The following is a 26,284-nucleotide window of genomic DNA, read 5'->3' on the forward strand; positions in this document are numbered from 1 at the left end:
ACGTTCTCCACCCACCACACACGTACCCAGAACGCTGAGGACTGTCAGAGGCAGGCCAAATAGAATGTTTCCCTTTTTTTTTTTAAAGGGAAGGCCCACTGACTATATTCAATCAATAATATATGTCTTCTGGCCCTGCCTACACAATTCTGTCCCTGTAGTATTACTGCAGGGCGCAATGCTCTGCACAGCTGATTTTGAAAAAAAAAAAAAAATGCAACACTGCTAACAGCAGCCTGCACAGTACTGCACACGGTTAAATGTGGCCCTAAGAAGGACCGTTGGGGTTCTTGAAGCCTACACTCACTCCTAACACTCTCCCTGCCTAACCACCACTTCTGTCCCTGTATAATTACTGCAGGGCGCAATGCTCTGCACGGCCGATATACAAAAAAAAAAAAATGTGCACCACTGCAAAAGGCAGCCTCCACAGTACTGCACACTGTTAGATGTGGCCCTAAGAAGGACCGTTGGGGTTCTTGAAGCCTACACTAACTCCTAACGCTCTCCCTACAGCAGCTCCAGCACCAGCAGCACTGTCCCTCAGCTATCTCACAAGGCATCTGAGGCGAGCCGTGGGAGGGGCCGACTTTTATACTCGGGTGACATCTGATCTCCCCAGCCACTCACAGCAGGGGGGTGGTATAGGGCTGGAACATCACAGAGGGAAGTTGTAATGCCTTCCCTGTCTTTCAATTGGCCAGAAAAGCGCGCTAACGTCTCAGACAGGAAACTGAAAGTAACCCGAACATCGCGTGGTACTCATTAAGAGTAACGAGCATCCCGAACACGCTAATATTCGCCTGAGCATCAAGCTCGGACGAGTACATTCGCTCATCTCTAGTGGGAATACATCAACTCATAAATATTACTACTATTGACATAAAAGAAACAGACCGGGTGTTTGGAATTTTTTAATAATAGTCTTAAATCATGAAAAGTGATTATTTTTGACTATGTACTATGAAAAAAAGTGCTGCCAGTCTTTGCAATGGCAACAGTCCCATAGATTTTATTTGCATTTTCTGAGTTTCATAGAGCTTTAGTATGTTTTTTCAACCCCTTTCCCTTCAATTATGTACATTTATATCATTGGCAGGGGGAAGTAAGGTGGGCTTTAGAATAAAGTGCTATATGTTTAAGACATATTGATGATATGGGCTTAGCAGCTGGGCCCGCAAAATCCTTAACAGGATCGGGCTGTAACTGACAGCCAAGGTCCTGCTGCAATGGGTGGGTTTGGAGGTAGCTCTGACCCTGACCACTAATCCCTTAGATGCCACAGTGAATGGTGACCATAGCATATAAATGGTTAACAGAGAGGGTTAACTCTCATGAGCCCATAAGTTTAGTTTATGGGGCTCATTGCAACTGATAGATTCCCTTTAAATTACATTTTACTTAGACACACAGAGAAAAAATGACTCAGACAAAATATAATAGGTTAAAAAATGTAATATTTATTATTATATGTGTTTTGGTTGTTACCTCCCATCACTCACGAAGAGGGAACAGCAACACGCAGGACAGGAAAAACCCCCAGTGGAGGAAACCTGTAGGGAAACCATGGCCGCTGTACTGCCCTTCCTCCGGGCATACTAAGGGAGGTAACACTATAGAATGGAATGTATGCAAGGTGAAGGTGTGTGACTATCTACAGTAACTGCATGTGACTACCTACAGTGTGGCGGTGTGTAATCATGTTTATTGAAAGTGTTTTTCGTCTGCACGTGTGTGTGCGCATGAGTAAGTATGAGCTGTGAATGTGTGAAGTCTTGTGTGTGTTCATGTGGTGACCATAGGAAGGAAATGTGACGTCTTCACCTGTCGTCGCAGCTGTTGGGATCCGTGTCGGGTTCCTCTTCTGCCTGTTGGACTCTCCACATCGATGGAAACCTGTGGATGTTCTTACAAAGAGCGCAGGGTGGAGGTGGGCTGCCCCATGGGCCGTGGATGGTGAACTCCTCATGATGTCTTCTGAATATGGGAATAGCCCAGCTGTGTTGGATCTGCCGCTGTCTTGTCCATGCCCAATGTGTAGGATCTTCTGCCATGACCTAGGATTAAACAATATATGATTAATATTATTATCACACAGACTCTTCATTCAAGACTGGAGTGTTTTGTATTATTCCTACTAACCCGTTCACAGGTGCTCCGGTCCACCAACGCATTGAATCCCATCCGGCGGAATAGCTGGTTCCGTTGTTCCAGGAATTGTTCCTTCCTCTTCCTCCAGCCATCTCCTAAGGCCCAGGCATAGATTTCATCACAGAAGTCGATGTCCTCCTCCATCTGGTTGGCTAAGAAGCTGCCACAAAAAAATTTAACCGGATGAAGAATAAGTCAGAAGTAATGCTATGGGGTCCTGGAGTCTTCTCCATAGTTCACTTGGACTCCTGTTACTTGTTTTAGTATTCATCTTTATATTTCTACATCCGCCTGTAAATACAAATCTGTTCTAATAAAAGCAACTCACAGCGCTCGAAAGAAGTTCTTTCTATATTCCTCGGTACGGAGTCCGGCTCTCCTGAAGTACACGAGGACCATCGCCAGGAGGTACTGGTGGGAGGAGAAGGACAGTGAGGGGCTGGAAGTAGATTTACTTTCTACATAACTTATAATTTATTATATATGTGATCAATACACTATGAATACTAGTCAGTACAGAATATAACTACACTGTATGGTTAAATGTCATTGTTACATATAATATTGACTATTATGTCACCAAGTAACAGAGTGCAATGTGTCACCAGGCCTATTACATCAACATAAGTCCCTTTATTTAACGGCGTTATTCCATGACAAATAGTGTTTATAGTTAAATCCAGGTGAGGTGGACACAACAGAAACAGCAGGTGGCGCTATTCTATCAGTCCTGGAATATCTGGGGATGGAAACATTTTAAAAAGTGTAAATGCAAAAATATTTAAAATTATTGTCTGGATTTATCTATAAACAATAATTGTCGCCCCTTTAAATATAATGAATATGACAGATTTTCTATTTCTTTCCAAAATATTATCTTACCTTGTCAGATGTTCTCATACAGCTGTCTCTGGTTAGAAACTTTTTGAAGTAGTCAAGCTCTAGAAAAAGAGGAGAAATATCAATATTTCAGCAATTAATGTATCAGTTTACCTGTTTGACTTTGAAACAGAGCTCTGAAGTTAATGAGGCGGGCCACACCGGACTCTCCTCGCCTGCAGCTTGTTGACTGACAGTCCTCTCTCTGCTTGTGTATAGGGATAGACCTGTCAGTTAACATGATGCGGACGAGGAGAGTCCGCCGCGGCCCGCCTCATTGACTTTAGAGCTCTGTTCCCAAGTCAGACAGGCAAACTTCTAAGTGTGTTATTCTGAAACGCCGCAGTGTTTCAGAATAACACATGTGGGCACCTTGTATTCCTGTCCTGGGATCATGATTTATCATAGATTTATCTAAGATGCTTTAAACCTGCTGCAACACAAGGAACATCGGATGGAGTCTTACCGAGGACACGGAAGAAAGCTTCCCTTTCCTCCTGTAGTTGGGCCCGGTCATCCCTCCTTCTCTTCTGGAGGTCTTCCTCACACGGGCAGAGTTTTCTCTTTCTCTTCCGGCTGGGGCGTCCTCTGTTGTTTGTTCTGGACAGCGTGCCATCCGTAATCCTTAGCAGGGGAAATAAAAAGGGATTATTATTAGGCCAATGTTCATAGTTTCTGTGCCCAGTATAAGGGCTCCTACCCACTTGTGTATTTTAAACTCTGCGATTACAGCATTGTTGTACATTGGAGTTAGTTATAGCAATGCGTTAAATATCAAGTAAATGTTACTACAGTTGTACATGTCTCCAATAGTTGTTAAAAATAGTAAATAATAGTAATTTGTTACAATTTGCTATGGACAGATGAGCAAAAAGTGACATTTTCTGGATAACACTGGTGCTAATATTTCTGTTGATATTCAATAATATTCTATTATAAAAGTATCAAATTAACAGTGACAGTAATATGTTGTCCGCACAACCCACAGCGAGCCAGAACCCAACAGCAGTATGGTAGTGTAATATCAAGTAGGAAAGTTCTATCTATCAGCCTATCTCTATCATCAGCAGTCTGCACACACCTCTGATGTATAAAGGTCTGTGGAATATGTGGGGCGCTATATAAATAAGCATATAATATACCCTGAACAGCTAAATCAATAAATTTGGGAATCTAGCTCATCCTGCCCAGCCTTTCCATATGTTTTGGCATCAAGTGAGGGATTGGGGTGCAAGCTTTGGACCACCCATCAGGGCCCATAGCGCCCTCTTTGGTAGGGATAGGTGATGGGGCCATAGCAGAAACTGCTACAAACACTGAATTACACGGTTAAACATAATAAAAACACATTTAGATTACATCATTATCCTGCAGTTCTGTAACAGCTATCTGCAATAAACATTATCTATCAGAAGCATTTGTCTAACAACTCCCTACAGCTGGACATCCCTCATCTATCACTGCAAACCCCCTATATTATGTATAACCGCTACATTATACACTCTACATATAAGGCATGTATATATTACACTTCTCATATAAGTACACTGCCAAATAATACCCTTGGACCGTATATAAAGTACAATGGCATGACTCTTACCAGGCTCTAGTAGTATAACACATGTTTCTCCCACCCACCCCCAACCAACCAACCCCCCCAAACAAAAAAAACTAACAAAAAAAAGGAATAACACAAGAATACAGCAGGTCTGTAAGACAACTTTTACAATACAGCAGGCTCAGCATATGGCACTATACATTCCTCAGATTTGGTACTTACCTCTCCTCACGGACAGCGGGCGGTGTATTCTCCATCACTGATGTGGATCCGAATCTCAGTTGAAGATAAAAGTCGCTGAAGTCGCTTTAATAAGAGCAACAGGGAGCTGGTCTCAACTCTAGTAGAGCAATCGCAGACTGGCACCAACTGTCATTCTCCTGCTCGGCTTGGAAGCAAATCCTGCGATCCTATTGGCTGTTGCTGGTGCCACCTGTCACAATGGTTCACACAGCAGTAAAGGTAAAGGGAGGCCGCACTCTCATCATCTTACCCTCCATACTACTATATTAGGGCTTTGAATGGCTACTTAAAACTTTCCATTTCTTATATTTTCCATTTTATTATCCATCTAGCGCCATTTATAGTGGCTGCCATGTTGTTCTCTTGGGTGAGATACAATCTGTCATGCTGTATATTCATACACTTGGGTATATTACAGCTTTATTCATATATGTTATCTTTAGTGAGTTTTTCCTGCCGCCTCCGAATGTTACCCTCTGTATGAAGAGAAAACTAGTTTTTTAACTCCCTCATTTCCTATTGGTAGTTATTTGCCATTTACATCAGTTTTGTTCCAGCTTTTACCTTCTGATTTATATGGCAATTAGTAACTGTTGGCAATATGTAGATCAGGGGTCAAACTCATTTTCACCGAGGGGCACATCAGCCTTATGGTCGCCTTCAAATGGCCGATTGTAATTGTATACTAAGGGTTTGTTCAGATGAACATATTTGCGCAGTGCTTTATGCGTGCAACTGTCATGTATGTGATAAGCAGTGAATAGAACCTATTGATTTCAATGGGTTCGTTAACATGAGTGTATTTTTTCACGTGACGTGCAATCACCTGTAAAAATACGCAGCATAACCTATTTTGTTGCGTATTACACACCACAATAGGCCATAAAAGTGAATGATCCTGCCAGTGTAAAAAAAACTAATTTAAAAAAAATTCCCACTGTGTTCCGTCTCCTTGTCCCGTAGTCACCCATCCGGTGGTCAGTCAGTGTAGTGTGAGGTTAGTCAGCATAGTGGCAGTGTTTTAATAAAATTGCTGCTGTGTTCCCATTCCGTAGTCACCCATCCCATCGCTAGTCTGTGTAGTCTCAGCATTTTTCCTGCTGTGTTCCTGACCCGTCCTGTGGTCCCCCCACCCCAGTGATCCCCCCGCTTCCTGTGGTTACCCACCAATAATGCACTTTATGCAGTTCTTTGGGGGCATAATAAATGCATATATCTGTAGTACGGCCTGCAGGAGTTTTACTGTGGAGGACGCTTACGCAATAATTTAGTCTGAGTCAGACTCAGCTAATGAGGATCCCAGTTCACCTAATGCTCAGTCGATTACTCCAGAAAATTTCAGACCCAGACCCCTGACTTTACTGGGAACCCAGGGATACAATCTAATAAAGCAGGGCTCAGACGGGGGGACTTTTTAAAGCTTTTTTTTTCCAGATGATTTTATTGCCCACGTTGTTACCCAAACTAATTTATATGCGCAGAATTTCACAGGAGAAAATTTCAACTCCAGTTTTGCAAAACCCCAGAAGTGCACCTCTGTGGATGCATCAGAAATCGCTAAATTTTGGGGTATTGTATCATGTATTGGGCTAGTAAAAAAAGCCGAGCATTAGGGCCTACTGGAGTACGGATATTTTATAGCACACCCACACAATATTCCTAATGGCTCTGTTAAGGGCACGTTTTGAAACAACTTAACATTCCTAATAATGACAATATACAGTGCCCACCCAGCGATGACACCAATTATGATCGCTTATATAAAATCAGGCTGGTAATAGAGCATTTTAATGCTAAATTTGCCCAGGCATACACACTTAAGCAGGGGCATAGCTAAAGGTTTGTGGGCCAGGGTTCAAAAGTTTAGCTTGGGGCCCTTCTGAAGCTTCACGACCGTGTCTCCCCCATCACTTTTAGCAGCATCGCTCGCTGGCTTTATTTTAGTGATTCATTAATGTAGCACAAGCCTTCGAGAGATAAGTACCCCCTCCACAATGTATTGTATATACACACTGAAGACAACATCAGATAACCTTCATGCCATGTTAGATTCAGACACGGTATAATGGTCAGATATTAGTTCTACACAGTGATAGCGATTACAGTGCAGTTACCTTCAGTGATCACAGGTGAGGACATATCTGATTAGGATCATTCACTTTTGGTTTTCACCTCTACCAGGCCCAGACTGCCATGAAAACTTTTTCCAGCCACCATGCATCTATGCAGAATTTGTAACACAGACATCTGGCTCCATGGTTTCCCACCACACACCACATCCACACACTATCCACAAACCTTCATCCTGCTGCCCCCTTTCATAATGCCAACCAGCTTTAACATCTAATAAGTCATCTCTCACAGACTGCTCCCTATGCTGCTCTCCCTCACAGAGTGTTCACCTCTCACACAGACTGCTCCCTATGTTGCTCTCTCTCACAGACTGTTCACCTCTCACACAAACTGCTCCCCATCATTCCCTTATCTTTACACAGACTGCTGAAACTCCTTATGGTTCTACCCTTTCCCCATCACACAGAATCCCCCTCGTTGACGGCTCCTCATTCTCTCCCCTGCCTCATCATCACACAGAATGCCCTTTCATGGTTCTGTCCACCTTCCTTGTCATACAGAATGTCCCTTATGTTTCTCCTCTTCCTCCTTCATCACACAGGATGCCACACATGGTTCTCCTTCTACCTTGTCACACGAAGTGCTGCTTCTTTCCCCATCACACAAGATGCCCGTTATATTTCTCCCCCTCACCCACACATAATGCCCCTTATATTTCTTCCTCTGTCCTCCTGTCACACATTATGTTCCTTATAGTTTTCTCTGCCCCTATCACACATCATGCCCCTTATTGTTTTTCCTCTGTCACCCAGTCACACATCATGTCTCTTAGAGTTCTCTCTCTGCCCCCTACACACATCGTGCCCTTTATAGTTCTCTCTCTGCCCTCTACCACCCATCATGTCCCCTATAGTTCTCTCTCTGCCCCCTATCACACATCATGCCCCTTATAGTTCTTCCTCTGTCCCCCTGTCACAGACAATGCCCCTGATAGTTCTTCCTCTACCCTTCTGTCACACATCATACCACTTATAGTTTAATAATAATCTTTTTAATAATAATCTTTATTTATATAGCACCAACATATTCCGCAGCGCTTACAATACAGGGGAAATAACACAAGACAATGGTTACATTAAGTAATCAATTGATGGAAACAGTGAGGGTCCTGCTCCAACGAGCTTACATACTACTGATAATGGGGTGATACAGAATGTAAAGGGGCTGGAGATTTACACGGTATGGTGAGGTGGAGAGTGGAGATGCTATACACACAGACAATGGTCAGGCCGTATAGTGGCGGAATCGGGATGACTGCAGGTGCCGGTTGATTATGGCTAGCAGGGATTGCAGTCTGTGGGATAGGGAGCATGTTATCAGGCGGAGTACTGAGGGGTTTGGTTTAGGTAATATGGTATGCCTTCCTGAAGAGGTACGTTTTTAGAGCACGCCTAAAGTTTAGTGTGTCAGTGATTGCCCGGATATTTTTTGGTAGCGCATTCCAGAGGACTGGTGCTGCTCTGGAGAAGTCTTGGAGGCGCGAATGAGATGTTCGAATTAAAGGGGCACTCAGTCTGATTTCATTAGCAGAGCGGAGGGCGCGGGCTGGATGGTGAATTGAGAGGAGGGAGGCAATTTTGGGTAGCACGGTGCTGTGGAGAGCTTTGTGGATGAGGGTGGTGCGTTTAAATTGTATTCTGATTTTGATGGGCAGCCATTGCAGTGACTGGCACAGGGCAGAGGCGTCCAAGTAGCGGCTTGACAGGAAGATGATAGTTTACCTTGGAATACTAATTGAGAACTAAGAAGAGGAGAGACCACAGGTAAAGCTATATCTCAGCAGGTTGTAAAACAAGTTATAACATTATATAGCAAAATTACATGCTATCACCTTATGGAGCATTGAACTTTTCCTTGGAGTCACCTGTAAAGGCATCTATGGGTGCTTTAATCTTTTAATAGAGTGAGCTGAACCATTTCCCGGCAGACACGTTAGACCATAGGTGTGATGTCCAAATACTTCACTTTACTCAAGACATACTTCCCAAAGACATTAGTAACCGTGACTGTGAGGTTTTTTCCCCGATGGTTGTCCACCTCTGCTGCGGAAAAAGGAAATCTCTCCCCAAATGTATACTGCACAAACCACTGACAGGGGTCCTGGCTGTAGCATGGGGTCCGTCATGTTGTAGGTGCAGTAACATTCAAGTTCCTGTGCCGCAGTGTGAGCGTAGGATGTAGTCAGCTCCAAGCAATTATCGCCTTGTGTAGTCCAGGATTCATCCCTCCCACCTCCCCAATTGTTTGCGTTCTTCCTATGCACAGTATTTGTTAGTGGGTCCCTTGAGAATGAGCAGATCAGTGTCCCCCTGCTGGGATCTTTGGTGACCGCCTGTAATCTGTGGGGAAATCTGGCAGTAAGTCTTGTAGTAGTGCAGAGGTTTTCCTAAACACGGGGTATATATTATATGATAACCTCATATTCAAAACAGACCAGAATATACTCTATAGTCCAGGAAGGAGAATCTATGCCAGAGATAAAACGAAGGATAGCATTGGGGTGAAGCGCGATGCTAAACATGGACAAAATCTGGAAAAGCAGCGATATCGGCATCGCAACTAAACACAGGATAGTGCAAACCACTGATCTCCCCATAGCCATGTATGGATGTGAATGCTGGACTGCGAAAAAAGCTAATAGAAGGAGTATGGATGCGTTCGAGCTGTAAGGCTGGCGAAAGCTGCTGCGTATGCCCTGGACGGCGAGCGTAACAAACAGAAAAGTCATATATGAATCATATAAGACCCGAAATATCACTGGAGGTCAACATGACCGGGCTTGGGCTCACGTATTTTGGCCATGTAATGCAAGCAGAGTCACTAGAAAAATCTATAATGGTTGAACAGATCAGTGGCAAAAGAAGACCTGGCTGCCAAAATACACGATGGCTGATACTGGCATGGAAGAAGCCGTGCAAAACTGAAAAACATTGAGGGAGCTCGCCTTTAGGGCCGCTGAGGGTCGTGAAAGACTAAACGGCTAACAACAACAACAACAAGTCGTTAATGAGATATCACAGAACATGCACAGTATTAATTATATACCCTTCTTCTCAGCATCCCCACAGGATCGGGTAGGGACTCCGAGACATCTGCTGACTCATCACTTGTTTGATATTTTAGATCTGACTGATGTAATTATACATGTTCTGCATTGTGAGCAGTCACTTCTGTTCCTGGCACTAAACTAGGTGATACAGTTCTAGGCGCTGGTGACATCTAGCGGCTCTCTATAAGTCTGCATCATCTTCCTTATTAGAGGAATAGCGATACATGTGGGGTTCATCTTTCTAGTATTTATTTGCAGTACATCGCTCCGGATCACCAACCCGATGCCCTTCAGTCTTACAGTATTTGGTATTTTTTGCTAGCACCTTATACCTGGACAGATAACATCAGGATTTGGATATTAGCTATAGATTATATATGATTTTGTTCTGCTGCCTCTATTATCTATGGAATACTGTGGTTGGATCTGCTATATGATTTTGTGGTCCAAATGTATTTTATTTTGTTTTTTCAGAGTTTTTATCTTTATTGTCTGTTTTTGCTTTATGTAATTGCCCAGTAAATTTGATATACATTTTAATGGGTGTGACACATTTGTTGTGTGCTTGCTTGCTGGCTATAATAAAGGAATAGCGCCTGTAGACGTCCTTAAGGACCCTGCAAGGCGTTATGCTGACGATACCGATTGAGACTGTCTGGTTATACGTGTATTCTGGGACTTTTAATTTTTTTTCTCTTGCTGACTGACAGGTCATCAGTAGATGATCGGGGTAATCATCGCTTGGATCCCATTGAATTCAACAGGAGCTGGGCTGTAGTACCAATCTGGGCCTCTTTACTATGGTCAGCACTTTCTGCCTTCTACACTGACCACATTGACAACGGCCACGAGAATCAGCTGATTGTCCAGGATCTGAGCGGTGGGTACCTTAGCGAACAGAGGCCCCCGCAATATACTGTCTTACTGCCGCAGCACGTGGGCCGGCTGTGGGTGGCACTCAGGGAGGCGAGCGCCATTACCTGGGGAGCCAGCAGCCAATTACAAGCTGCCGACTTCCCCGGCGCGTGGTCCTTCCTTCCCACTGAGAGACTACAATTGTGATTGGTCAAAACTGCAGTCTGTCAGTGCACTGCTGGCCGTGTGACTCGTCCAGTCAGCGGTGCACTAACAGTGTCTGAAAGAGGAGAGAGGAGCTGAGTCACAGGACCATGCTGATAGTATGTACTGCATATAATTCTCTATATATAGCTGGTATAGGTTATACTAGCTGTACATACATAATTATATATAGGAAATGCGCAGGTTATACTAGCATGCTCCATATCACTATATACATCTCCTGTATATAGTGATATAGACATGCTGGTGTAACCTGGGTATCTCCTGCATATAATTATATATGTACAACTTGTATTAGTTATACATCTCCTGTATATAGTGATATGGACCATGCTGGTGTAACCCGGGTATCTCCTGTATATAATTATATATGTCAGCTGGTATAAGATATACATTTCCTGTATATAGTGATATGGACCATGCTGGTATAACCTGGGTATTTCTTGCATATAATTGCATACATTACATACAATAAAAAAAAATGCATCAAAAACCTGCATGCAGTTACTTAAAAAGCGCATCTATTGTTTAAATCCACATGCGCGTTTCAATAATGCTGGCGTTTTTTTAATGTAATTTTAATTGTGGTTCTCCATTGCAATAAAAAACATGAACACAGCCTTAAAGGGGTTGTTCCGCGAAACAAAGTGGGGGTATACACTTCTGTATGGCCATATTAATGCACTTTGTAATGTACATTGTGCATTAATTATGAGCCATACAGAAGTTATTCACTTACCTGTTCCGTTGCTAGCGTCCCCGTCTCCATGGTGCAGTCTAATTTTCAGCGTCTAATCGCCGGATTAGACGCGCTTGCGCAGTCCGGTCTTCTTCTTTTCTGAATGGAGCCGCTCTTGCCGGAGAGCGGCTCCTCGTAGCTCCGCCCCGTCACGTGCCGATTCCAGCCAATCAGGAGGCTGGAATCGGCAATGGACCGCACAGAAGACCTGCGGTCCACCAAGGGTGAAGATCCCGGCGGCCATCTTCACAAGGTAAGTCAGAAGTCGCCGGAGCGCGGGGATTCGGATAAGTACTGGACGGTTTGTTTTTTTTATGCCTGCATCGGGTTTGTCTCGCGCCGAACGGGGGGGCTATTGGAAAAAAAAACAAAAACGTTTCGGCGCGGGACAACCCCTTTAAGCTAACATCACACGGGCGAGTGCGATATGGGGCCATGAATCTATTAAGGCAGTGGAACACAATAATCACGCAATGCATGAAGGGACAGGGCAAGGTTTTTATGGAGGGCTAATTGGGGAAGGAACAAGACAAAGGGTAGACTTAGACATAGAAACATGGAACCAGGAACAGGAGACAAGGAATGAGGAACAAAGTATCAGGACTCAGGGGAGCTATCCAACATGCTGAATAGCTCAATCAGCAGAGGCCTCGCTCAGCGCATGTGAGGTCACCTCGAATGAGGTGAGGTGGCAGTGCCGCATAGTATGAGATCAGCTGCAGACCGCTGGTTGGCAGTCAAAATCCTCCCCAATAGGGTGAAATATCTGCTGGGGATAATCTACAGCATTTACATGTAAATATACAATAAGTCATCTAGAGCTTTGCTGCCATGTGCAGAGTGGCCTCAGTAATAATATTGGCCCCTATATTGGCCCCAGTAGTAATAGTGACCCCCACAGTCACCTCAATAGTAATAGTCCCCCCCCCCCATCCCCGCAAGACCTTCTCAGTTTTATTCTAGGACTGCCATGGCCACTTGCTGCCCTCTGTGAAAGACACCTCGCTAGTCTGTTTCTTGTTTGTAATACAAGACCCCCTGTGTCTTTTGTACTTAATTTCTTTTCCTGTTCCTGCCTTCAGTCTTCTTTCAGGTAGCATGTTGCGTAGATTTGAGGACACACAATGTTAGTGCCCCCCAGAACAGAGTCTGAACCCCATATGCTGGGTGTAGATTACAGTTTAATACTAATTCTGGAGAGCAATTCAGTGGCTGTCAGTAGAGGTCTTCCTTCCAGCACCTTTGCAATACACTGCCTGTCATTAGGTCTTCAGCTTCTCCAGTAATAGGGACATACGTACATTGCTAGCTGCTACATGCAACAGAGGAGGGGGCATTCAGATGTTGCCTTGCTCTTTGGACCGATCCCACAGAAAAGCTTCTGTAGTAAAAATTACTAAAAAAGTAAATAATGGCTACGAAAAAAATGTTATCTCACACTTCTACTTCAACTACGACTACTTGTGCTGTCGCACTATATGTGGTAGTGATACACAAGAGGTTTCTTCTGCATGTAGCAGGTAGCATTCAAGGCACAGTGTGCTAGGTAGCCCACCCAGAGATCAAGAATGTGCCACATCCACGCTGCTTTCAGTTTTCTCCTCAGCGCCGGCTGGCCACCCATGTGCTTAAATAGCTAATCCTCTGCTGCTTGCTGATTAGTGGGGGTCCTACCATTTGAGTCCCCCACCAATCTTGAGAATAGGGTCCTGTGTCTCCCCTCCTCACTGTGGGCTTGCTGCATCCCCTGCAGTAAAGAGGAGGCTGAATGGAGCAAGTGCGCTGCCTTTCCATTCACTTTCAGTGGGAAAGGTGTGTAGATAGCCTAGGTGCAATCACTAGGATATTTCCACCAGCCGCAATGAAATGAATAGAGCTCCGACTATGCATGCTCAGCCAGCGGTCCATTCATTGTGATGTTACCTGAAAGGAGAGAAGCAGCTCCTGCAGTGACAGTCTGATGAACACGTGACCCACATTCTCAAGATCAGTGGAGGTCTGAGCGGTGAGACCCCCACCAATCAGCAAGTTATCCCCTATCTAGTGGATGGGAAATAACTTGTAATCTTGGTACAACCCCTTTAACCAAAGCCAGGAGTAGATCCAAATGAAATGAAAATTCTAACTATGTACACGCAGTATGGTCTTAACAGCATTGTGGGCCCCCAGGCAAAGCAGTGAACTGGGGCCCTTACGACAACTACTCACAGGAATAAAAATGTAAATTGTTGGTAAAATTAAACATATATTTATTTTATTGGCACTTCCAACAAAATCAGTGTTGAAACCTTAAAACCATGCTGTGCAGAAACAACTAATCAACATGATGAAACGGTTATTCACCTGGAAATGTATATTATATGGGGATGCGGCAGGTATGGGACGACGTCGAGAAAACTCGGGAGGACGAGCCAGTTAGTAACCGGCGATCTAGACAGGAGAACCGGAAGTTTAAGTTTCTAGAGCCCATTTTCCTCTCGCACTGTAGACGTCTCTTTGTTCATAGTCCCAGGCTACTTTACTCCAGAAAGTAACAAGACGATGCACTACGCTTCACAAGGGGATCCACACATCCATTCAGCTAATGAAGTGGCGTACACTGACCTGCAGGAAGCAGAATGCCGAGAATGGACGCAACGTCACAGGAAGAAGAGGAACCGGCCGGCTGGAGGTGAGGCGATCCGGGGGACAGGGAGGCCAAGAGAAGATGCGGTAAGAAGACTGACGGGGAGGAATAGGTAAGTATAGGATTTTTCTTTTCTAATAACGGAACCCCTTTATGGAGTTAAAGCAGTATTCCCGTCTCAGCGTCTCTCCCTCTCTTGCTCTTTCTCACATCCAGGCTGTCTGAGGTGGCCAGGCTTTATGGAAACAGCCAAGTAGACTGTTCTATGTTCTTTCCTTGTCTCTTATGGCAGTGAATGAAATATATGTAATCAGTGTGATTTCTGGGATGCAGAGACAGAGTAGCTCGAACAGAAGAGGATTGAAGGGTAGGACAAACCCCTCGGCTGCTTTCTCCTTCAATGGAAGTGTTCAAACAAAGGCTGGACAGACATCTGTCTGGGATGACTTAGTGAATCCTGCACTGAGCAGGGGGTTGGACTCGATGACCCTGGAGGTCCCTTCCAACTTTACCATTCTATGATTCATTGGAATGTTGTCTTGTTAACGGTCACACGACTTTTGCAGGTGAACCGCAGTTTTACTAAGAAAAGTGTACAGCCATTAATCAATGTTAATAGCTTGCGGTTTCTGCATGGGACTGTGTGTAGGATGTAAGCATCCCATCTGAAAACCGCACATGGTTTGACTATCTTCTGCAGTTTTGTGATGTAGTTGCTGGCCATGGGTATGTTTGGAAATGTCCCCCTTGACCCCTATTGTGGTGAGAGCTTTTTCAGGTAGTTGAAAACCGTTGATACGCTCCCTTTAAGTTGTGAAATGTATTTTTACTTTGCAGGCACTAGATGTCCCTATTAAACTAGTATGACCTTATCTCAGGAAGTGTTAACACACTGTGCGTTGAGACCCGTCTCAGATATAAACTTTGTGCTCTTATAAGACAATATTTATTTTTAACTAGGGGTTCTGGGACTGAGTTATTGATGAGCTATTCTAAGTATATGTCCTCAATATCAGATCGGTGGGGGTCTGTTTGAAGAGGCTGTGGCCTTTGGGTGAATGCCGCAGCCTCTTCCCAGGCATGGGATGTCACATTTAGCGGTTATATGGCCTGAGAGTAGCTCAGTCCTATTTAAGTGAATGGGATTGAGCTGCTATACCGTAAGCAGCACAATGGCCACATCACGTATCCAAGCTCTGCGGCCACTTCAAACAGCTGGCCGGGGGATCCCAAGCAGCAGATCCCAACTAATATGATATTGATGAATTATCCTAAGGAAAGGTCATCAATATCTTAGTCTGAGAAAACCGCTTTAGGCAAAACAGCTTCAATACTGCTCATCCACTAGTCCCTATAGAAGTCAATGGTGATGTGCAAATGGGAGTGCAATTTGATAGAAGTTATATAAAAAATAGTAATTGCGTAGGAAAAAGAACACATCTGGAACTCATTAGACTAATTAGCTATTTAAATGGTTGGGAGCATCAGTGCTTTTTTATTGTGGTGCGTGCAAAAGGCAACATTCATTCCGCAATAACGGGACACTCATGCGCGCCCAAATACCCATTGCTCGTATGAAGCCGGCCCTAGGCTGGTTTCAGAGAAGTGTATCTCATCTCTGTATTTGGTTCATGGGACCGTACTATGATGCTACTATAAATTTATGTATTTGTTCACATGGCCGTTTTTCCCAGGTATTTCTGAAAAATGCATGATGACCCATTTTGGGCGTTTTTGCCTCCATATTGTGATTCTTTTTTATAGGACAAATATGGATGAACATTTTCCCAGTAGAAAATATAATAAACAGAGACAAATACTGAACAAATATTGATGAAATACTGATGATATACGGTTGTAATGTCATGTAATACATCCCTAATACAAATCCCGTATTACGGTCATATTAGTCCAGAAAGTAAAAGATTTCCAGCAGCAGCTTAAGGATGAAAACATAACTTTTATTTCTCCATGTACAAATCACAGAAAATAGCGACGTTTCACCTCTAATGCGGGAGCTTTCATCAAGCCTGTATTGGAGCCGAAACGTTGCCGTTTTCCGTGATTTGTACATGGAGGAATAAAAGTTATTTTTTCATCCTGAACCTGCTGCTGGACATCTTCTACTTTCTGGACTATCGTGGTGCAGATTTTGGATCCATCTGCTAGTCCGGCGCGCAGCTTTACCAGTTCCAGCCATATGGGTTTGGCCTACATGTGAGTGCTGCTGACACCATCTCTTGACCACTACTTTGCGGTCATATTAGAATACACTAGTATGAAACCAGCCTTACGCTGAATTCACACAGCCATATATTGGCCGGGTTTTCACGTCCGACCGATATACGCTGACCCGTCTGATGCATTGGTTTACAATGCATCAGTGCACATGGGCATAGTGCCACCGTGTAAAAGCACCCAGCAGGCCAAGATAACGCATTTTGACCGGACGCTTTTATGCCACTACCAGCTGCATAGACTCCTATGGGAGCCTATGACAGCTGCTGGAGAAGGGAGGTGGAAGGGAGTTTAGTAACATGACTGCTAAACTCCAACCCCCTTCCCTGCTCCTCTCTGCCCCTTGCTAGCTGTTTGCAATGGGAGGGGCGGGTCAGAGAGGCTGGCTGTGACTAGGGGCGGAAAGGGGGCGGTAGCTTATCACACAATCTCCTGCCCCTTCCCGCCTTATCTCCTTGTCAAGAGACGGCGAGGGGAAGGGAAGGAGAAGACAAGGGGCATACATGCCGAGGCATTGCGGCCTCGGCATATGTGCGCAAGGCTAAGGTCGTCGAACCGGGCGCACAAACATTAGATTTGTGCATCCGTTTCCATGTTTTTACATAGCCTGGGGGTGAATGTAAAAACACTGATGCTTGTGTGAATCCAGCCTAAGGGTGCGTTCACATGAGCGTAGGCGTATTTACGTTTGCACGAGCGCAACGTATAATCGCCGGAGAGAACGTTTTTCGCCGATCACGACCAGAGCTGGAAAGCGTATTTTCGTTTGTTCCTACTTTGCAAAGTAGCTTTTCGGCCATCGAATATGCGTTGGCGCATATTTCGGTCGCATATGTTCCGTTTTTTTTTCAGGTTGCCGTTTTTACGCGCCGTAAAATCGCCCATGTGAACGAATACATTCGAAACCATTGCCTCAGATGGTCACGTATATACGTTTGGTCGCAAAAACGCGCCGTTTATGCGCTCATGTGAACGCACCCTTAGGAAGTGTTCACATCACAATTTAGTCTCCGTCCAAGCGTTCCGATTAAATCCCTAAAGACTGGGATTCAGGCGGAGCCTGGCACAGAACTATAGGCCATTACTGCTTTGTGGCATATATCCTCCCAGCACTTATCCATGTTCCTGCACAATAATAGTTAAAATAAAAAATACAAGGAATAAGACTCCAATTATCACAAAAAGCGTATACTTTATTCATTACAACAACCATGAATAACAGAAGAACGAAACTGAACCCACATAAACACAAGTACAAAACCCTCTGGGGACACCCATGATGAGACGAAAGCCCAACAGTTACTCAGATAAATTAAACATATTCCTATCAGATATGCCAAAAGTGTAAATACGACATTAGATGTACATAATAATAGCATATGGTTCAATCCATGTCACTGTGTATCTTCAGTGCCCTTGTGGAATTGCACAAGTATCGCTGCTTTTCAGTGGCTTCCTCAGCGGTATATCACGATTCTCATAGGATACAGTATATAACCTGATCAGTCATAACATTTAAACCACTGACAAGTGAAATGAACACCACTGATTATCTTGTTACAATGGCACCTGTCAAGCAGTGGGATATGTTAGCCAGGAAGTGAACTGTCAGATCTTAATATGTTGGCAGCAGGAAAACCGGACCAACATACGGATTTGAGCCATTTTAACAAGAGACAAATTATGATGGCTGGATGACCAGGTCAATGCATCTCCAAAACGACAGGTCTTCAGGGGTGTTCCCGGTATGCAGTAGTTAGTAGCTACCAAAAGTAGTCTAAGGAAGGACAACTGATGATGAAGTCATGAGTACAAAAGGCTAATTGATGTGTGTGGAGTGAAAGCTAGCCTGTCTGGCTACTGCTGGCAATGATGGAAAGATCAAATAATTATAATCCTGGCACAGTAGAATTGCAACTTCTGATATCAAAGGGGTAAAGATAATCCAATACCATCACGATGTGCAGTGAGTATCCATAGATCCAGAAATACTCTTCATATCAGATGCATATCTCAGCAAGTAGTAGTCCATACAGAGCGCGATCAGAAGGTAGAAACAGGTGTGAACACACAGCAGCTACATTTTGGGGAGGCTCTGTCCCTGGTTCTTGCTTGCTCAGAGTGTCCCTAAAAAGGTCGCTGGTGTGTATTGTCGCTTGTTTCACCTTTTCTTTGCCCTCTGTATGGACTACTACTCGGATATAATGTATAAGTGACATGAAGACTATTCCTGGATCTATGGATCACTGCATATTATTATTAAACTGTATTATCTTTACCACTTTGATATCTAAAGTTATAATTATTCAACTGAAAGAAGTCTGTGCAATGATTATATTTACTGGAGATGGACACGGGATAGGGAGATACCCGGATTGCACAGGCTTTGTAGTGGCTACTGAATGTTGTTTCTATTTATTGTATGAATGTGATAGAAAGGTGCAGAACATGCAGTGCAACACAGATTGCTGCACATGGGGCTGCCTTACTGCAGACTGGTCATAGTGCCCACACTAACCCCTGTCCATCACTGGAGGCATTTACAATGGGTACATGAGCATCAGTAATGCACCATGAAGCAATGGAAGAAGGTGGACTGGTCTGATGAATCAGGTTCTCCTTTATACCATACAGCTGGCTAGGTATGTGTGCATCACTTACCTGGGAATGAGATCATACCAGGATGTAGTCTGCAAAGAAGACAAGCTAATGAAGGCAGTGTGATACTTTGGACAGCAGGACTGTGGATTTGGAGTCAAAGTCCCATTTTGGTGGAATCAGAAAAGGTAGACATGTACTGACTCTGCAGTGACCGAGGAGCAGGCCACGGCCTAGGAGACGGCAGGTAAAGTTTGGGCCTTGTCACAGTGGCTCTACCGTCTCCCACCCGGAAGGTAACCAGTGACACGTCCAAGGGCCAAGGACAGGTTAATAAAGGGGAACCCAAGTGATGGATTACCTTCAGTCCTGTTTTTGTCTCGTGACGCCACCATTTTTTCCACATCGGGGGAATCCTGGATGATGGAGTGAATCCACACACACACACGGGTACTGTTTAAGACACAGCCTCCAGAAACAGACGGGCGACTGGTCGTTTTACTCAACTTCATAAACAGAACAGTTCAGCAGCTACTTGACAGGTGATGTGACAGGGAAGACTCATGGGACATCAGGAGAAACCACAGCCGCAGTTATCTGTAGGTCCTGGCCTGGTACAACACTTTCTTCTCTCTCTTTCTCTGACTCTCTAACAGTTCACAGATTAGGGCATGCTGCCAAACCGCTGGGGAGCAGTAGTCCCCACATTCCCTAGGCCATTCTCTCTGCCTTTTCCATTCTGTGCCTGTGGGTTGAAGGTACCCACAGACAGCTGCCTTGTAATCCTGTCTCAGGAAGGAACAGAACAGGCTCTCCCTTTCACATATACCAAGCATCATCACGTGACAGACAAAACGATACAAAAGCAGACAGTCAACTACATACCAGACATATAACGCATTCAGTACTGCAGCTATGCAATACACACTAATCTTGCAACATGAAAACCACCAACAACATGAAGCTGAGCATACACACCATTAAAGAAGGGGCCCCGTTGTACTGGGCCACTACAGACTCCAACTTAAAAAATAAACTTAGAGGGGTTTTGCCAGGGAAAATACTAATGATGACCTATCCAGTGGATAGGTCATCAATAGTTGATCTTCTGGGGTCCGTTATTCAGGATTGTGCACCTGCTTACAGTGCCGCAATTAAATAGTGGTCAGAGCGTAACTCTCTGCTCTGACTCCTGCATACTGTCTGGCACGTGTAACTGCAAGAGCAGCGCTCATTAAAATCAATCGGATCATGCCTACAGTTACAAGCGCTGGACACTACACAGGGGTTGAAGCAGAGACTTCTGCTGCTTCCACTCTGACCTCTGTGTAATTGCGGCAATGCCAGCGGGTGCACAAGCAGCTGATTGGTTGGGGTCCCGAGCAAAGGACCCCAGCTGACCTATACTGAGGATAGGTCATCAATATCCAGGACTGACAGAACTTCAGGCGTGCTCTAAAAACGCACCTCTTCAGGGAGGCATACTGCATTCCCTGAACAAACCCCTCTGTACGCCTTATAACATGCTTCGTGACCTACTGACTGAAATCCCTGCTAGCCATCATAAACCGCTCCTGCAGTCATACCGATTCTGCCGTCACACGTCTAAATGTCTGACCATTGTCTGTGTATAGCATCCCTCACTCTCCACCTCGCCATACCGTGTACATCTCCAGCCCTTTACCTTCTGTATCCCCCCATTACTTGTAGTATGTAAGCTCGTTGGAGCAGGACCCTCACCCCTATTGTTTCCATCAATTGATTACTTTGTAACCGTGGTTCTGTAATTTTGTACTTTTGTCTTTCTGTATTCCCCCTGTCTATGTAAGCGCTGTGGAATATGTTGGATGCCAGCGGGTGCACAAGCAGCTGATTGGTTGGGGTCCCGAGCAAAGGACCCCAGCTGACCTATACTGAGGATAGGTCATCAATATCCAGGACTGACAGAACTTCAGGCGTGCTCTAAAAACGCACCTCTTCAGGGAGGCATACTGCATTCCCTGAACAAACCCCTCTGTACGCCTTATAACATGCTTCGTGACCTACTGACTGAAATCCCTGCTAGCCATCATAAACCGCTCCTGCAGTCATACCGATTCTGCCGTCACACGTCTAAATGTCTGACCATTGTCTGTGTATAGCATCCCTCACTCTCCACCTCGCCATACCGTGTACATCTCCAGCCCTTTACCTTCTGTATCCCCCCATTACTTGTAGTATGTAAGCTCGTTGGAGCAGGACCCTCACCCCTATTGTTTCCATCAATTGATTACTTTGTAACCGTGGTTCTGTAATTTTGTACTTTTGTCTTTCTGTATTCCCCCTGTCTATGTAAGCGCTGCGGAATATGTTGGCGCTATACAAATAAAGATTATTATTATTATCAATAGTATTTTCCCCAGAAAACCCCTTTAACGTAAAATAATTAGATCAGATTTGATGTCATCTCTGAAGGAGGATCTGATGGGAGGCGATACGATTTCTGAGAACAAATTCATAGACTGTACAAATATTGTTTACTGCGTTTCTGTTGAAAACTTTTTTCTTCACTTACCAAACGGACAGTGTTTTGGATATTTACAATTTTGTAAAGTTTTGTGTTGTGATATTGTATTCCAATAAATATTTTTATGTTCTGTTTGGCTTGATTATTTTATCATAATGGTGATGAAAGCCTAATGTTACCATTTTAATACTGTAAATTTATAGTCCTATATGAAGGAGTCGGAGGTTTGGCTTACTGACTCCACTGCCCTGTTAAGCAGTGTGCTGCTGGAAAACCTTGTGTCCTGGCATTCACGTAGACGTTACTTTGACATGTACCACCTGCCAAAACAATGTCAAATAGATGTCACCAATGACAGCTTAATTTATAGGTCATAAACTGATGCCCTGATTAGAGGTGGGTATCACATTAGAAATCATGCAGGATTGATTCCACAATTCTGATATCACCTCTGCCAATTGGTGTTTGTGGCCAAGATTAGAGATGAGCGAGCACCAAAATGCTCGGGTGCTCGTTACTCGGGACAAACTTTTCGCGATGCTCGAGGGTTCGTTTCGAGTAACGAACCCCATTGAAGTCAATGGGCGACCCGAGCATTTTTGTATTTCGCCGATGCTCGCTAAGGTTTCCTTGTGTGAAAATCTGGGCAATTCAAGAAAGTGATGGGAACGACACAGCAACGGATAGGGCAGGCGAGGGGCTACATGTTGGGCTGCATCTCAAGTTCACAGGTCCCACTATTAAGCCACAATAGCGGCAAGAGTGGGCCCCCCCCCCTCCCAAAAACTTTTACTTCTGAAAAGCCCTCATTAGCATGGCATACCTTTGCTAAGCACCACACTACCTCCAACAAAGCACAATCACTGCCTGCATGACACTCCACTGCCACTTCTCCTGGGTTACATGCTGCCCAACCGCCCCCCCCTCCCCCCACAGCGCACACCAAAGTGTCCCTGCGCAGCCTTCAGCTGCCCTCATGCCACACCACCCTCATGTCTATTTAGAAGTGCGTCTGCCATGAGGAGGAACTGCAGGCACACACTGCAGAGGGTTGGCATGGCTAGGCAGCGACCCTCATTAAAAGGGGCGGGGCGATAGCCCACAATGCTGTACAGAAGCAATGAGAAATAGAATCCTGTGCCACCGCCATCAGGAGCTGCACACGTGGGCATAGCAATGGGGAACCTATGTGCCACACACTATTCATTCTGTCAAGGTGTCTCTGCATGCCCCAGTCGGACCGGGCTTTTTAATTCATAGACACAGGCAGGTACAACTCCCTATTGTGAAGTCCCTGTCGACCGACAGCATGGGTGGCTCCCTGGAACCCACCGGCGATACACAAAAATATCCCATTGCATTGCCCAACACAGCTGAGGTAGTAATGTCGTGCTTAATGCAGGTGGGCTTCGGCCCACACTGCATGCCCCAGTCAGACTGGGGTTCTTTACAAGTGGAAACAGATGCATTTATAATTCCCTGTGGACCCACAGCATGGGTGGGTGCCAGGAAGCCACCGGCGGTACATAGAAATATCCCATTGCATTGCCCAACACAGCTGAGGTAGTAATGTCGTGCTTAATGCAGGTGGGCTTCGGCCCACACTGCATGCCCCAGTCAGACTGGGGTTCTTTACAAGTGGAAACAGATGCATTTATAATTCCCTGTGGACCCACAGCATGGGTGGGTGCCAGGAAGCCACCGGCGGTACATAGAAATATCCCATTGCATTGCCCAACACAGCTGAGGTAGTAATGTCGTGCTTAATGCAGGTGGGCTTCGGCCCACACTGCATGCCCCAGTCTGACTGGTAATATGTACCTTAACAGTAACTGCGTTGGTGGTAATGTGGTGATGACTGCGGACCTAGTAGCGCGGTTTTATTTTGTTGGTTTTCGGAATGTGGCCAGGATTAAGTGGGCCGTGGCGGGGGATGTTTTGGAGGCACTACGTGTCCTCTCCACGTGTCCGTGGTTATATGCACCTTAACAGTAACAGCGTTGGTGGGAAATGGCCTCGCCGCCATCATGTCTTTGGGAAGCCTCTGTTTCCACACCCCAGAGACATACCATTAGCAGCGGTATAGGCAGAGCCCAGAATTAGTAACATTTCAGCCGTAGCATTAGCGACAGGCCCCACTAACATATCACTAGCAGCATTATAGGGGGAGCACAGTCTTAGTTCCATTTCAGTAATAGTAGCAGCCTACACAGGCCCCAGGAACAATTCCGAAGCAGCAGTATAGTGGGAGTGCAGTCTTCGTTCCATTTCAGTAATAGTAGCAGCCTACACAGGCCCCAGGAACAATTCCGAAGCAGCAGTATAGGAGGAGCATAGTCTTAGTTCCATTTAAGTCATTGTAGCAGCCTACACAGGCCACAGGAACAATTCCGAAGCAACAGTATAGTGGGAGCGCAGTCTTAGTTCCATTTCAGTAGCTGCAGTATAGCCAAGGCCCAAGTTACATTTATGTAGCTAAAGTGTAGGCCAACCCCACACACACTTCTGTACCATGAGTGCAGGCGAAGAACATACAAATTGCTATGATTACACTGTAGGTGAGGGCCCCAAAACATTGGTGTACCAACAGTACTAATGTACCTCAGTAAAAATTGGCCATGCCCAACCAAGATGGCAGGTGAAAGCCATTAATCGCTTTGGTTAATGTGGCTTAAGTGGTAACTAGGCCTGGAGGCAGCCCAGTTTAACGAAAAATTGGTTCAAGTTAAAGTTCCAACGCTTTTAAGAGCATTGAAACGTATAAAAAAATTTTAGAAAAATTATATGAGTGAGCCTTGTGGCCCTAAGAAAAATTGCCCGTTCAGCGTGATTACGTGAGGTTTCAGGAGGAGGAGGAGGAGGAGGAATATTAGACACAGATTGATGAAGCAGAAATGTCCCTGTTTTGGATGGTGAGAGAGAACGTAGCTTCCATCCGCGGGTGCAGCCTACGTATTGCTTACGTATCGCTGCTGTCCGCTGGTGGAGAAGAGAAGTCTGGGGAAATCCAAGCTTTGTTCATCTTGATGAGTGTTAGCCTGTCGGCACTGTCGGTTGACAGGCGGGTACGCTTATCTGTGATGATTCCCCCAGCCGCACTAAACACCCTTTTCGACAAGACGCTAGCCGCAGGACAAGCAAGCACCTCCAGGGCATACAGCGCTAGTTCAGGCCACGTGTCCGGCTTCGACACCCAGTAGTTGTAGGTGGCAGAGGCATCACGGAGGACGGTCGTGCGATCGGCTACGTTCTCCCTCACGATCCTTTTACAGTGCTCCCGCCGACTCAGCCTTGACTGGGGAGCGGTGACACAGTCTTACTGGGAAGCCATAAAGCTGTCCAGGCCCTTAAAGACTGTTGCACTGCCTGGGCTGTACATGCTGCTCGATCTACGCACCTCCCCTGCTACATGGCCCTCGGAACTGCGCCTTCTGCCACTAGCGCTGTCGGATGGGAATTTTACCATCAGCTTGTCCGCCAGGGTCCTGTGGTATAGCAACACTCTCGAACCCCTTTCCTCTTCGGGAATGAGAGTGGGAAGGTTCTCCTTATAGCGTGGGTCGAGCAGTGTGTACACCCAGTAATCCGTAGTGGCCAGAATGCGTGTAACGCGAGGGTCACGAGAAAGGCATCCTAACATGAAGTCAGCCATGTGTGCCAGGGTCCCTGTACGCAACACATGGCTGTCTTCACTAGGAAGATCACTTTCAGGATCCTCCTCCTCCTCCTCCTCCTCAGGCCATACACGCTGAAATGATGACAGGCAAGCAGCATGGGTACCGTCAGCAGTGGGCCAAGCTGTCTCTTCCCCCTCCTCCTCATCCTCATCCTCCTCCTCCTGAACGCGCTGAGATATAGACAGGAGGGTGCTCTGACTATCCAGCGACATACTGTCTTCCCCCGGCTCTGTTTCCGAGCGCAAAGCGGCTGCCTTTATGGTTTGCAGGGAACTTCTCAAGATGCATAGCAGAGGAATGGTGACGCTAATGATTGCAGCATCGCCGCTCACCACCTGGGTAGACTGCTCAAAGTTTCGAAGGACCTGGCAGATGTCTGCCAACCAGGCCCACTCTTCTGAAAAGAATTGAGGAGGCTGACTCCCACTGCGCCGCCCATGTTGGAGTTGGTATTCCACTATAGCTCTACGCTGCTCATAGAGCCTAGCCAACATGTGGAGCGTAGAGTTCCACCGTGTGGGCACGTCGCACAGCAGTCGGTGCACTGGCAGATTAAACCGATGTTGCAGGGTGCGCAGGGTGGCAGCGTCCGTGTGGGACTTGCGGAAATGTGTGCAGAGCCGGCGCACCTTTACGAGCAGGTCTGACAAGCGTGGGTAGCTTTTCAGAAAGCGCTGAACCACCAAATTAAAGACGTGGGCCAGGCATGGCACGTGCGTGAGGCTGCCGAGCTGCAGAGCCGCCACCAGGTTACGGCCGTTGTCACACACGACCATGCCCGGTTGGAGGCTCAGCGGCGCAAGCCAA

The 26,284-nt window shown here is 45.6% G+C and overlaps 1 protein-coding gene across 1 annotated transcript; it reads right to left on the bottom strand.

Annotated features, from left to right (window-relative positions):
• Positions 1-1,449: 1,449 nt before the first annotated feature.
• On the bottom strand, positions 1,450-4,942 carry LOC136624847 (speedy protein 1-A-like). The gene is made up of 6 exons (XM_066598780.1): positions 4,811-4,942; positions 3,497-3,654; positions 3,034-3,092; positions 2,480-2,562; positions 2,143-2,311; positions 1,450-2,057 (listed from the first exon to the last, which is right to left on the bottom strand). The coding sequence occupies exons 1-6, from the start codon at positions 4,843-4,845 to the stop codon at positions 1,821-1,823; spliced, it is 741 nt and encodes a 246-aa protein (XP_066454877.1). The 5' UTR covers positions 4,846-4,942; the 3' UTR covers positions 1,450-1,820.
• Between the last annotated feature and the right edge of the window lie 21,342 nt (positions 4,943-26,284).

This window comes from Eleutherodactylus coqui, chromosome 4, assembly GCF_035609145.1.
Source record: "Eleutherodactylus coqui strain aEleCoq1 chromosome 4, aEleCoq1.hap1, whole genome shotgun sequence".
Classification (NCBI taxonomy): domain Eukaryota; kingdom Metazoa; phylum Chordata; class Amphibia; order Anura; family Eleutherodactylidae; genus Eleutherodactylus; species Eleutherodactylus coqui.

What these genes read in the sequence shown, in the direction of transcription:
- LOC136624847 (XM_066598780.1), bottom strand. Translation starts at nt 4,845, where the DNA reads ATGGAGAATACACCGCCCGCTGTCCGTGAGGAGAG. An exon ending in CCCGCTGTCCGTGAGGAGAG is followed by an intron (nt 3,655 to 4,810) that starts GTAAGTACCAAA and finishes TCCCCTGCTAAG; the next exon opens with GATTACGGATGGCACGCTGT. An exon ending in AGCTTTCTTCCGTGTCCTCG is followed by an intron (nt 3,093 to 3,496) that starts GTAAGACTCCAT and finishes CTCTTTTTCTAG; the next exon opens with AGCTTGACTACTTCAAAAAG.